This window comes from Phaseolus vulgaris, chromosome 7 (assembly GCF_051622355.1).
Source record: "Phaseolus vulgaris cultivar YP4 chromosome 7, ASM5162235v1, whole genome shotgun sequence".
NCBI lineage: Eukaryota > Viridiplantae > Streptophyta > Magnoliopsida > Fabales > Fabaceae > Phaseolus > Phaseolus vulgaris.
In genome coordinates this window covers 50,528,540-50,543,547 of record NC_143504.1, presented here as the reverse complement: position 1 = coordinate 50,543,547, position 15,008 = coordinate 50,528,540, and the positions used below count along the sequence as shown (strand labels likewise).

Sequence of the window (15,008 nt, the reverse complement as noted above, 5' to 3'; positions counted from 1 at the left end):
TGTCCACCTTCAATTTCCAAAAGCTCTAGGGTTTGTCCTCAACATGTAACAATGAGATTCACTCCTTCAACTAAAGGTTCAAATTTTTCCTGATATATCATCTTAACATTGCTTCTTTTTATTATAATGGGAGAAACTAAAGTAAATTTCAATGATGGTTGAACTTCCCTATGAGTATTGAAGAGTGTTAAGAGACTCGATGAAATTCCAAAAAAAAATGCAAAAGCTTGTTCTATTATACGTCCACGTGTAGTCTTCTCTCATTCTGGTAAATAATTGTTATTAGTGGGAAAATTTTCATTTTATGAGAAGATAACATAGAAACAAAAACTATTATCTCACTACATCATTATTGACTTTAGGTCACATCAACTGTTTAAAAAGTGTTCTCTAAAATAGAAACAAACAACGTTTTTTAATTGTTGGCTATATAATAAAGTTTATTTATCTTTAACTCAGAGTATATGAGGGAAAAGAATGTCTATTTATTTCAAGAAATAGGTTATAAAATATGGACAATTATAGACAACACTTATTAAAATGCGGGTACTTCACACAACGCTTTTTAAAATGTGGATACTTCAAGCAACGTTTTTTAAAATATGGTTACTTCAGGCAATGCTTTTTAAAACGTGGGTGCTTTAAACAACATTTTAGGTCACGTATTTTAAATTATGAATTTAGATAGCATTTATTACTTGTTAACTTTAATATATCATATACGTAGACACGAAGACGTAGTCACACTGAACTATATCCCACTTATATAATCATTGACTAACACATAGAAAAGACAACAATTTTACAAAACACATTTTTTAAGTGTTGCCTTTAGAATATATCGACTAAACAATAAACTTTGGACTAAAAGTGGCCACATGTATATAAATGTGGTATAAAAGTGAAAAATGCAACAGTTTTGTAAATGTTGCTTATGAATCACTATAATAATAATAACAATAACAATAATAATAACAACAATGATAATATTATTACTATCAATAACAACAACCATATTAATAATAATCATAATAAAAATAATAATAATCATAATAACAGTAATAATCTTATTCTGACAATAACAAAATTTGTTTGTTGTAGCAGTTGTAGGTTTTATGTTTACTCATGGGACATGAGTTTAACATAAAAGTGTTGCATATTCTACTATTCTAAGACAACAATTTTAAAAGCAGGCGTGACCATAGAAAAAAACTGGAGCATATAACCTAAGCTCATGGCTGAAAAATTATTGCCTAAAGTTAAGGTAACATATTTTTTACTTTAGACAACATTTTTTAGTTGTTGTCTAAAGTAAAAAATGGTGTAGTGTAATTTTGCTCCTAAGATATGTGTTCTACAATTCAACCAATATTCTAATAAATGATTTGAACTATCATTTTGTTGCTTTTAGAAAATGATGAATTATTTGGAAGCATAAATGAGTTAAACAACAATACACCCTCAAAGAGAGAGGAAGTTGCAAGAAGGAAGACGAAAGTCAAGTTAAGGTTTTGTGTGCTCAGGTGAAGAGAGGAGAATACTTGGAAAGGGAGGAATGTGAGTCATTCAACAAAGGAAAAGCTCTTTTAAAAGCAAAAGAAGTGATATCAAACAAGTTTCATTGAGTTGGGCTTTTATGGTTACAATTTGATATTAAGATGTAATTCTATGTTTAGTCCATGCAACTCTTTGTAAGTTTTGAGATGTTGCAGTTTGATGGATGTCTTGTGTGGGTTAAATGGATGAAGAAAATTGAATGGAGAATATGAAGATGGTAGGTGAATATAGAGTCTTAGAAGAGGTGAGACCAACTCCTAAGTAATTTCTAAGCTAGACACAAAACTAGTGTTAATAAAGAGTGAGCAAAGAAGACCAATTGTACACAAACTTGTGCAACATTTTATTTCTTTAGTCAATAACTTATTTACAATAGAGTTAGCACTTGTATTTATAGTGTTAAGGGCAACAAGGTGTAAATTTTAACCCTAAAAACTCTTCACTCCCATGATGACAATTAATTTCCTTTCATTGGAGCAAATTCTCTCAAATTAGAGGTGACATGTGTCGTCCTCTAATTGGAGATAATCATCTTCATTCCCATGAAGACAAGTGGTGTTTTAGCATTAGAGAGAATCATCTCCATTTAGAGGATGACATATGGACTTTCATGTCTTCCTTGTCACTCTATATTTTCTATTTGCACTCTAGTAATTTATTTGTGTATTCTAGATGATCTAGAGTTGCATTGGGTCCAAGGATACTCAATTGTAACTCTAGCTAAACTCTTTTTTTTTCTTCTATTTACACTCTATTATAATTAGTGCAATACACTAATCATGAAAATAAGCTTAACACATAATCTAAGTTCAAGTCCAAAATAATTACTTTATATTTTTTTACAAGTTGAACTTTTATGTTTACCAGTATCCCTTATAAAAATCAAGATTTGGTGCATCAGATATGCCAATATATAGTGTTATGAATCTTAAATTTTTTTACTTTTGTAATTTTTGTGTGTGAAATGATAGTATCTTATTCTATTTAATTACTTCATACTCGAAGCATTAGTTGTTTCTCTTCCTAATATAAGGTCATATATTCATCTACTTCTTAAAAAAAATTATATACCACAAGTCTATAACAATCGGATAGGACTGGTCGAATCCGTAGTCACTTTTATCATAATTTCTAAACACGTGTGGAGAAATTGAAGAAAATATTAATGTGTTTGACAATTTCTTTTTATTAGGAGAATAAATGATTTATTAAATTATATAATCAGTAAAAATAAGTGATGTCAATCCCACTCTTTTATAATGATTTTCTTTCTCAATTTAATCTAATACAAGTATGATAAGAAAGATGAGAATAGAGAAAGTCTTAAAAATAAGAATTTTTTTTTAATGCAACGAATCTCATAATACCTTTATTTTGAAACAAAACCTAAAAAATAATGTGATGAGACGGGTTAAAGTGAAATAAAATGATATATGATGATATGTTGCAAGACCTTTAACATAAAAAGGATTATGAGATGTTTGAAAAAAATGAATATATAAGTTGTTTTGTTTTGTCCATAAAAGATAGGTTAATTGATAAGTAAAAGGGAAAATGAGTGGACAGGTGGGGGAGAAGTGGGAAAAAGCAGTAGGTAAAGGAGAAAATTGTTTGAAAGGGAAAAGCAAAAATGAAAAGCAGTAAGAAAAAGGTGGTGTTATGAAAGAAAGGAGCAGGATGAATTTGGCAACATTTATTCAGTGTCTGGCCACTGCAAGCTAAGGTTGCACTCACACACATAGGACCATCGCTACCAAACGTTTACGTGTTTCTGTCTTCTCACAAGACCAACAAATTTGGGTTTGGATAAAAAAACTACATGGATCCATGTCTGAACGAATAAAAAAGAAAAGAAAAGAAAAAAGAGTTGATTTTGGAAGGAATAGGAATAGGAATAAGGATGGGTGAAATGGTGAGAGTGATGTGTGGTAGGCTGTCGCCATTCCCCACCACATCTCTCCATTAAACGACACCTTATTTTCCTTTTCCCGAGCCCTGCGATGTCCGGTCCCACCTTTGTCGCCTTGTCGTTTGGAACGCATTTCTGGGTCCTACCACACTCTTCCTTCTTTTTCGCCTTTTCTTAACTTCTTCTAACTCTAACTTCCAATTTTTCTTCTCGTAACTTCTCCTCTCGTCTCCTAGCTCGCGCTGCCGGTAAAACCATTTATTTTACCTTTTTCTCAAGGTGATTCTACGAGTTAATTACTAACTAGGGTTTTCATATCACGCATGCTTGTATCGCGTGTCTTACTAATATAGGACGGAAGGGAAGCAACACAGGATTATGAATCCAAAAATAAATAACATAAGATTTATAAGATTTAACGTGGTGGTTTGATTACAAATTTGTAATTTATATTCCCAGACAACTAATTAAGTATGTTTGTTACAATTTTATTATAAATATAAATTTTTTTAAAATAGAAATTAAAGAAAATACATAATAATTAAAATCACTCACTAAAATATAGTATTCAGCTATGAGGTTCAGACATTTATCTTAAATGGGTGTATCCGTCGGACACACGTATTGGTGTCGACACTCATACGACACTTATCAGTAAAGTGTTTAATTCAAAAAATATTTGTTAAATTTTTGAAAATTTTAACACGGTTCTAACATAATTTTAAAAGGTATAAATACAATAATTTTCTAAAAACTCAAATTTATTATATACAATTTTATTATGATTATAAAAATAAGGAACAAATTCTTTTGAACCAATCATGAAAATATATTTCTGCTCCCAAAAGAATCTGAAACATAATTTTGCACATAAATATTTATTTTTAATTTATATAATTCAAAATTATATAATATATAGATTCGTGTCCCCGTGTCCTACATTTTAGAGATTATACGTATCTCCGTGTCCGTATCCATATCGTGTCAGTGTCCGTATCTGTATTTGTGCTACACAGCTAGTCAGTTCAGCCCAATTAGTGATTACTTCACCTCAACCATCTCTACTTATGTAATTTTTTCAAGAGATTACGTTTCATTTGTAATCTCCTGTAAAAGATGAAATGTGGGAGATTATACTTCAATTTAACAGATTATATTTCATTTCATTTAAGAGTATTCAATTTACAAAATATATACAAGAACATCAACTAAACTTACCTGCAAATGCTTCAGACTACCCACACAATACATCGTGTCCTTTAAGAAAGTTAAATAAACCAAATAATAATAAATGGATTTGGAAAATGAAAGTTGTTTTTTGTCAAAATAAAGAAAAAAAAAGTGAGAATTCTATCAGTAATTTGATTCACGTGATAAAATAATTATTTTATAAATTTATTAAGAAAGTAACTAAAATATTGTCGTATTAATAATAAAATATAATTAAATGTTAAGAAATATTCGAGTAGTTACTATTATAGTTAGATATGCGATTTAGTCTGCCCATTTAAACGCGTATCTGCATAAATATACATTAAGAAAATTCACTCATAATTTGCACCTTCCTACAAAATTTGTGAGCTATATAGACCTACCTACACTTAAAAAAATATAATTAAAAATATTTTTTATAAATTCTATGAACGATATTCTTATACCACTAAAATCTGCAAATTTTAATTAAAAAATCAACTATTAGAACTGCACGAAAGATATATTTATATGATAAGTCATGTGTAACTCTTAATACTTTTTCTTCTTACTATATGCCATCATGTATTAAATTTGGACAATATGACTATTGGATAAACGTAGGACGATTCATTCTATTGTTGTATCATTCCTAATAATAGAATTTTATTCTCCTTATCACACAACTACTACTAAATTATGTAATTAGGAATTTGAAAACTAAAATGTCTTTCTTGGATTTAGGAGCAAAGATTTACAAACCGAAACATCATAAAATTATCAGAATTTTTTTTTGAGTATTATAGGTCAGGCTATCTATTGAGGATTTTCTTAGGTATGACACTTGATGTTTTTTTTGAGTATTATAGGTCAGGCTATCTATTGAGGATTTTCTTAGGTATGACACTTGATGAAATATGTTAGACGTAACTTTTCTTTTAATGAATTCACTTGTTTAAAAAGGATTTCTTAAAACTTAGTTTTTAAAATGAGTCCCACTCTTGAAGTAGTATAGACAATAATAACATGCAAAGTGAAAGAAATAAATGTAAACAAAAAAATACATAGTAATTTTTATACACATGACTTCGTGTATTATATTCAGTTCTCAATCAACAAATTAAATTTCACTAAGCAAAATAATGTCATGAAGCACAATGCGAGTATTCTCTGGGCTCGTGTCACTATTGGTTAACCCCTTGAGTATTGTATAGGATCGTAGTCATTATTGACTAACCCCTTAAGTATCGTTGGACTCATCAAATCCTAGCTAAACCTATTATTCTTTGAACTCAACCCTTCCTATTAAACTGAATATTTATTCTTTGGACATAGCCACTTATAGCTAAACTTGAGTATTCTATGGATGTGACCACTCCTAACTAAAATAGATCATATTATTTGCCAGACATACCACTCCTAACTAAGATAGGTAAATTATCTGATTAGTGCTCCAATGGATTACTAGGTCACTTGGAACAACATCTTTCGGTGTATATGAGGTCTCTGCACTCTTTTAGTTCACTATGATAATACTTACATTATTTTGTATGAAGTTTTTTGGGGCATAGAAGTTTTTTTACAAAGTTTTAGCAATGTGCTACTTCATCAAGCTTGTCTTTCCTCTTGATCGATGTCTTTCTATAGGCAGTGAAGAAGGTAGTCGTCACAAAAATCATTTATGACGTTTTAGAAATTTAAACTCACTTGAATGTCTTTCTTGCGTTTCATGAGCTTGTTTGTGAAGTATTCATTAAAGACACTCCATGCAACATTAACTCCATATTTCTTTTTCATGCAATATCCTTGATAGTTGGTAGTACTTATCTTCCCATATTGAATAACATTTTGCACCAAAATATGGTAAAAGTGCATACCTTACAAGGCAGATAATTTGGCTAACATATGTCCATGTTAGGGAGTTTTCTGAAGAAAACAACTTTAACTATTCCTCCAAGAAATCATTGATGTGACTAGTGTTTGAACGAATCTTCTTGAAAGACAAAAGTAACGAGCATTCCATGTGTGTGTTTGTTGAACTAAAGTCATTGTCTTAGAAACAAAACATAATCATGTTTTATACTTAATTTTTTTCAACGCAATCAAAATTACGAGTAGCACTTTTTCTCAACAAATTCTTTGATATTAGTTGTAATTTGATAGTATAAAGTTATATACAAAATAATTTTAAATAATACATATTAAAATTAAAATAAATTTTAAATTAACATGAGAAATTATGATAAAAAATTAATAGAAGAAGAAAATTATATTTCAAAATAAATTGTTCTAAAAAAGATCCAAAATTTAAATTATTAATTATATTTTGTTTATTATTTTACTATAAAAAAAGTTAAATAGAGTACAAACACCACTGGCTTCACTCATGAATGAGAATGGCAGTGGGTGGAAAGTACACAATAACTACAATGTGAAGATATTGACATTTTGTTATGAGAATTTAATGACATGTGAACCTATAAAATGAAGGGCAAAATGGATATTTCATCTGATTTTTTATTATTTTTCTTATGCTTTCATGAAACAAATAAAACATGCAAATTAAAATAAATAAGTATATTAAATATCCATAATTTATTCAATAAAATAAGTTAAACCTTAACTAATGCATAACAATTGATTAACTTCTCAAAACATTTCCTATGTTTTGACGCATGTTGTGAATAAAACTAACAAGATTATATAATGTGTCAATTTTATCATCATTAAAATTAGTTTGATCACGAATGATACTAAAATATTATAAATGTGACTTTTATTTCAAATTATTGGTAATCTATCACTATTTTGATCTTTATTACTATAACTGTTTTGATTAATACTTTTTTAAAATATTATGATTATCTTTATTATTATTACTATTGATATATTATTATTATTATTATTAAAATAGTTATAATGATAATTAGTGGTAGATTTTCTTGAAATATTTTACATATTAAAATAGATTTAATTAAATTTTAAAGTGTCAAATATATAAAATATACTAATATTTCTATTTTTATTAATTTATATATATGCAACAAAATTTTGGAGGGACCAAAGTCTCCTAACACTTAACAAAGCTCCTTCAGTGGTAATTATATTAAGATAATTATTATTATTTATGTTATTAATATTAATTATTATAATTATAAAGATGGCGATGTTATGATTGTGGTAAATATAATAATGGATATGATGATAAAAATGGTCGTATTATTTTAAAAATAATATAGAGAAATTTCATATGACACTATAAATATTTTTAGATAAAATATTTGAAGTATTTTCCATTTTATTTGATAAATATTTTAAATATGTGATGGTTGTATAAAATTATAATATGAATTATAAGTGTTTTAATTTGAGAATTATAATTTAAGAAGTGGTGCAATTAGTATTATAGATTAATATATATATATATATATATATATAACTAATTTTCACTTTTAATATTTTAATATAGTTGAATTAGTTATAATAAAAGTATTTAAAATGAAATTGGACTAATTTTTACCCATTACATTATATTAATAAAAATACAAAATTTAATAGTTAAATTAATTAAATTTATACTTATAAATATGTAATTTGATTAACTTTTAAACCTTACATAATTAGACTACCTATCGACAAACACCACCGAAACATAACTTCACAAACTTTTTCGGAGGTCAGGTCACATGTTTAAACTAACTAATTACACAAAATCTAAGCGTACGTAATCTTACCTTAATCCCATAATTAACTTAATAATTCATGTATAACATCATGATCCACAACTCAGAAATCTCTCTAATCCTATAAATACACACTTAAAAAAGACAAATATACACATTTAATAATATTTATCATCCTCAGCCACAAATAATCATTATATATCAAAAACTAATTGACTGAATGATCTTTTACGAGTAATTTTATTCCTATCGAAACCAATAATCAAGATTGAAAAAAAAATCAACGAGCAAAACTGATATAACAAAAATCTTCATAACAAGACCAACTCCTTTCCGACTCATAAAAAAATGTATATATAATAAATTCTAAACCTTATATCTTATATATACTATTAGGATAATTTACTTCCTCATTTATCCATTTCTCTTCACTTTTACTTAAATATTTTAGTTGTAGACCTCAATTTTAACGAGTTATAATAAAAAATTATTTTCATATATATATATATATTATGTTGAAAATTTAAATCTGATTTAAATCTGTTACTAATACACCCTCTTATACTTTTTAATGTAACTGAATAATTTAACTTAATTTTTTAACAAGAGATGGTAACATGAGTTCAACCCAAACTTACTTCATAAAATGTGTGATTTTTAAATTTTGAAACGAAATTTAGTGTGAATCTTCTACAGTTAAAAATAATAACATATTACAGTACACATTAATTGTCATAAATATTAAAATATAATTTATAAATTCAAAAGTATTTATTGACTACAGAGTGTAGTTATATGAAAGAAGCATATATTCTACGAAATGCAGACAGTCAACATGTGTGTGCGGGTCTTTGAATCAAGCTTATTTGGGAGACTAATTTTCTTTTTCTACAAAAAAAGATTGTAAGTTTTTTTTATTTGGTCAAACAAATAATTCCAACATGTCTGCTAAACTAATTAATTCCAGATCGGGCAATCATATATTCGGTTTGAGACTCAAATTTCTTACTAAATAAATTGAAAATACTCAGTAAATATTAAAACGTGACAACCAACAAATTATTTTTTAATGTATAAATTTTTAATTTAAAAAAAAAACGTGTGCAAATAGAAAAAATATAAAAAATAGTAGAAATAATTGTAATGTGATGAATTTCTTTATAGTCAATGAACCAAACTAAAAAGTATAACCTTAATAATTGAATTTATTCTGAAAAGTAAAAAATGCTTCAACATAAAAAAAAAAAAAAACCATTTATAGCAGACAAGTCTAATAAATGAAAAGAGAGTACTATGAACATGTGGTTTGCGACTTTCAGCAAAGAAAAAAATGTGGTTTCCGAATCCTATGGTGTGTGGTTTAGTGCATGTCACGATACGATACAATTGGAGGGAGGTGAGAAAATGAGATGTGATGAATGTGTTGCGTCCAATTAGAATTGTGCAAATGTGTTTGATTCTTGCCAGAGTGTAGAGTGTAGACAAAGAAAAATTTGATAGAGAATCTAGAAAGAAGATGGAAAAAATATAATACATATAATAATGATAATAAAAGTACAATGAAGTTAAAGCAGAACATCGATGGAGGAACCGCACAAACCAGACCAGACATGTGGGCCCACACTGCCTAATGCCCTTTCCCCTTTCTCTCTCTCTCCGACACACACACTCTCTCTCATTTCCATCAACATTCCCACCTAACCGTTTATTATACTTTTCTTCTTCTCCAAAAACTCAACTCCCTTCAAATTCATTCACCCTTTGGCCTGTTCTTCCTCAATTTCCCAAAAAGACAGATTGTTTGGTTCTGAGTGGTTGTGCTAGTGTTGGGTCGATGTCAACTGTGTCTAAAGATGACAACTTGGTGCTGTCTTCGGAGGACTCTTCTTGCCCAGAAGAGTCTGAGATCGAATTGGGTCTTGGGTTGAGCATCTCTGGCCCTCCTTCTAAGTCTCACCACCATGTCCATGCTCATGCTCCTTCTCCTTATGCTAGGATTTTCACTGCCAAGGCTTTTCCTTCTTCAGCAACACCATCACCTTCCTCTTCTTCCTCTTCTTCTCCCAACATCACTGCTGGCACCAAGAGAGCTGCTGAATCTCTTGTTGCAAATAATCGTCCCAGGTAAATATATATATCTTATTCTTAATTCACTTTACCTATCTTTGTTGTCTTGCTTTGAAATTGAATTGGTTACCTCAATCATTTTTGGTTCGATCTTGTTGAATTTTTGTGTGTCGTGGAACTATGTATGCTGGGTTTTGTGCTGCTGTCTAAATTCACTCCTTTTAATTTGTGAATATATATATGGATCACATGGTGTTACTTAGCCGAAGGAATTTGATGTGTTAGACTGAGTTTGGAAAGTTCAAAGACTTAACGATTTAAGGAGTTAATGGATTAGAAGTTTACTTGGTGTTTTTTATTGTATTAATTTTACTTTTTTTTAATATTAATATCTTAGTATGAGGTTACCTTTTAAAACAATTTTTCCGTTTGAGATAAATAGTGAGGTGAAGATAAATGGTGGTGGTATTTAGAAGTGAGTGTTTTTATGTTTATGATGATCTAGATTCACTAGGTAGCTTAGATGTGAGAAATTTTATACCATAAATTCTCAACGTTGGAAGTCTTTCATTCTTGTGAACTCTGAAGAGCAAGATTGCTATGATTTTCCTTTAACTGAAACTAAATGTTATTGACATCTTCGGTAGTTGATTCTTTAATCCAATTCCATTATATAAAATCTAAAAAGTTCAAAATAATGCTTGCTCAAGTGTTTCCTTATAGATAGATCCAGCGACATAAAAGAAATTAAGGAAAGTTTTAATCAGATCAGAGTTAGGATCAGCAGGGGGAGATGAAGGGTATTAAAGTTATATTTTTATTAAGAGTATACTTTTAACTTCTTTAAAATTGTATGTGCGATTTTTAATATGTGGTAAAATTGGATTATGTGCTGCCCCCAACTGCAGTACGTAGTTCAGCATGCGTAGAAAACTGTGGTATGTTTTTTCTGCTCTGTGGGTCATGTTGACATCTTAATAGCTTATTTGTTGGATCAAAATAAAGCAGATGCTGATCTTATGGAGTTGGAATTACCCATATAGAGTATGAAAGTGTACAGAGTTGTTGATTAGCAGCAGTATAGATTAGTTGGAGAATGATTTGTTTGCTTTTAAATTGTAACCCCTTTTTACTATTTATAAAATAATTGGTTTGCATTTACTTTTTCTCAACAAGTAATCCATGGTTTTTCTGTCCGTTTCTTGAAACAAAGATAAAATATTTACCAATATTTTTCCAGTTCTTTCACTGATGGGATTATCATTTGTGTTGTGATTGAATTTACCGGACAGTCAAGTAGTTGGATGGCCTCCACTTCGGACATATAGAGTGAATAGCTGCAATATCCATGCAAAATCAACAGAAGTATTCGACTCAGTGACTGAGAAGAGTAAGGGCAATAATACTGTGGTAAGGAAGAGTGCTGACAATGGCAATGATTATAACATTAATGCCAAAGAAAAAAGACAGCTCAGGAGTTCCTTGTTCATCAAGGTAAATATGGATGGGATACCTATTGGGAGGAAGGTTGATTTGAGCGCTCATAGTTCCTATGAAACCTTAGCACAAACGTTGGAGGATATGTTTAACGAATCAACTACAGTCACCACTTGCAAAGGTGAGTTTACTAGTTGTTGGTCATTATACTCATAATAAAGAGAATGTGTCTCCTTCAGGCTTTAAGGGTATCCTGACATGTTTTTATGATCACTGAGATTTTATCTGCATGATGAATATGTTGTCTGTTTTAAATATGGCTTAATAGTAACTTAGTGCTTCCTCTTTTATCGACTAAGTTGTAGGCCTATCTTGTGAATAACTCAATTTTATATTCTGAAGTTGGTGAAAAATTAAAAAACTAAGAAGCATATGTGGGATACTTTTTGCAGAATGCATTGTAAGAATAAGGGTTGAAATAATACCCTTCCTTTCTCATCTCCCCTGCTCATATTATTACTAGATTTCTTTTTCGTAGTCCTTTTCTTCAGGCATATCTCAATATTAGCTATAAAATTATACAAAACTTGAAAAAGACAAGAAACCACCAAACAACAACTTGTTTAGGATTACCTCAACTGCAGTTTCAAGATATTTTTAGGAGTTTTTTGTATGAAGCAATTTTTCTTTTCTTCTCCCAAACAGTGACATTAGAGAAAGTGTAAACAAACATACCACAACTTGATGCTAAGATTTCATCTTTAAAATAATTCTTGCATGTCATTTTTTCTACTACTCTCTTCAGTATTTTTTTCGAGATGGATGATACCATTTAAAAACTTTCATCGTTTTATATTACTTCTTTCCCCTAAGGGTATTGACATCATTTTCAATAGGAGCAAATGGTGAGGATCATGGAATTATTATTGGAGGAGAAATGCATTCAAAATTGTTGGATGGATCTTCCAAGTTTGTGCTCACTTACGAAGACAAGGAAGGAGATTGGATGCTTGTTGGAGATGTTCCTTGGGGGTAAGTATTTGGTCCACAAATATCAAATTTTCTTTTAGCATGATGTTATTACTGTGTTTTCAAATAGTACATATAATGTTTTGGTCAGGTAATTATCAGATTTTATCTATGTTCTAGTAAGCAATGTTTCTATAATTGGACTGTTCATTGCACTGCTGAAAGGCCTTGTTCATGTTTGTGGTTATTGGTTTACTAAGGTCAAACTGGTGATATAATATGTAAATATATTCTAGTTCAACAGTATAACCAATGAAAAGGTCTTTAAAAACGGTGTGATGTCTTATTAGGACTTTAACTTAATAATTATAAATGCGAGGAAATGTTGTCGAATACACTTGCCTTCGGATTTTTACTATTATGGTGTTATTTCACAAGGTAATTATTGAAATGGGTAAGATTTTAAAAAATTATCAAAATGGATAAGTCGTGTCAAAGTGACACGACTTTAGTTGAAATATGTATTGAAGTCGTACCATTTTGGCACGATTTCAGTTCAAATACACTGGAGTAGTGTCACGTTGGCACGACTTGTCCATTTTAGTAATTTTTAAAAAAATTATTCATTTTGGTAATTTAACAAGTGAAATTGCACCAGGATGTTAAAAATCCCGCCTTCTTCAGCCTTTTTTGTCTTAAATAGAGAAAGTCAGTTAAAGTCTGATAAGCTTCCCTAGACCTATTCTAGTTAAGTATTAACTGCTTTCCCCAAAAATCTGGAATTATCCTTTTTTGTTTCAAATCTGCAAAAATATTTCATAATTGTAGTTTTATGTTAGCTTTTATTTTTACTATCTCACTGAAAACAAGGATCCTGTGTTTCTGTTCTTTCATATTTATCTATCTTGCTTTGTCAATTTGCAATCAGGATGTTCCTCAGCTCGGTGAGGAGGCTAAGAATAATGAGGACATCTGAGGCTAATGGACTTGGTAAGCAAATGCATTATTATTCCAAACACAACTTACGCTATATTTTTCTTCTGCTAATTTGTACTTGTCTGCAGCACCAAGATTAGAAGAAAACATCAGACAGAAATGCAAACCCATATAGATACTGTTTTCATGGCTAAGGACACGAGGAACCTGTCACTTTAAATGTAACACAAATAGAAGAGCAAAAACAGAAAGAGAAAAGTAAAGGGATACATCATCAAATCTCGCACTTTTGTTTAATTAATTCAGTTTGTTTGTTTAATTTGGTGTCTTTTTCTCTGCTTCATCATGACTTGAAGGGTGCAGGCAGCATAGATTTTCATGCAATATTACTAATCATACAAGTCAGACTGCTTCTTAGTGTTTGTAAATGTGGGATGTTTTCTAACTTTCTCAGCTATAAAGTTTTGACTGTACTTTATTTCCTTACCACTGTAATTCAAATTTCTGTTGAATGAATACCTGTTTAGAAAATGACCACTACCATAATTTCAATATAGCACTCATAAGAAAGAAGCACATTAACATCAAGCAACAATTCATAAAAAAGTATATTGTTTGAGAATATACGAAAGTGATGAAGGTTTCAACAAATCTAATATAATTATAAAGGTTCTTCATGATTTCTCTTGCAAAGTGGACGAGTCAAGTGTAGTATAGTTAAAAAGTGAGTTGTCATATCCTCAAGAACTAGCAAATACGTAGATATAGTTAATTAGTCCTTAATTAAAACTTATATAGAAAGGATATACAACATTTGAGATTGAATTGAACTTGAATACTAACCTGCACCTCTTGCACATACATATAATTATATATTTAGTTTTTGATGTTCCACAAGCCAAGTTAATTCCTTACTCTTATTTACCTAAGAATCTAACAACAATCAATCAATTCATTGGTTAACTTTCTTTGATTCCCGAAACAAGTTTGAGTCTCACACTGAGGATAAATAAATGAATATAATATAAAAAAGAAGAGTCACATAAATATAATTTTTTAATTGAAGGTAATATTTTTTATTTCTTGTATAATTTGATCATAACTTATTGTGCCGAATCTCATCTGTATTTTCCCTTGCAAGAATGCAACAAATAGTAAATGTTGATCAAACACGTGGTTGAGACTGGCATTTGTCCTCGTAAAAATCCAACAGATGTTTTGTTTACAAATTTAGCATATATTTTGGCGATTATAAGAGA

The 15,008-nt window shown here is 29.6% G+C and overlaps 1 protein-coding gene and 1 pseudogene across 1 annotated transcript; both read left to right on the top strand.

The window, feature by feature from the left end:
- On the top strand, positions 1–1,625 carry LOC150025978 (uncharacterized; annotated as a pseudogene).
- An 8,514-nt stretch (positions 1,626–10,139) lies between these two features.
- IAA11 (indole-3-acetic acid inducible 11) lies at positions 10,140–14,280 on the top strand. Its single transcript, XM_068636969.2, has 5 exons — positions 10,140–10,464; positions 11,700–12,025; positions 12,741–12,876; positions 13,742–13,803; positions 13,878–14,280. The coding sequence occupies exons 1-5, from the start codon at positions 10,175–10,177 to the stop codon at positions 13,922–13,924; spliced, it is 861 nt and encodes a 286-aa protein (XP_068493070.2). The 5' UTR covers positions 10,140–10,174; the 3' UTR covers positions 13,925–14,280.
- Positions 14,281–15,008: the final 728 nt, after the last annotated feature.

Bases quoted from the DNA above. Each gene is read 5' to 3' on its own strand.
- IAA11 (XM_068636969.2), top strand. From the start codon at position 10,175: ATGTCAACTGTGTCTAAAGATGACAACTTGGTGCTGTCTTCGGAGGAC. The intron at 12,877-13,741 runs GTAAGTATTTGG...ATTTGCAATCAG, and splicing joins GTTGGAGATGTTCCTTGGGG to GATGTTCCTCAGCTCGGTGA. The intron at 13,804-13,877 runs GTAAGCAAATGC...ACTTGTCTGCAG, and splicing joins ATCTGAGGCTAATGGACTTG to CACCAAGATTAGAAGAAAAC.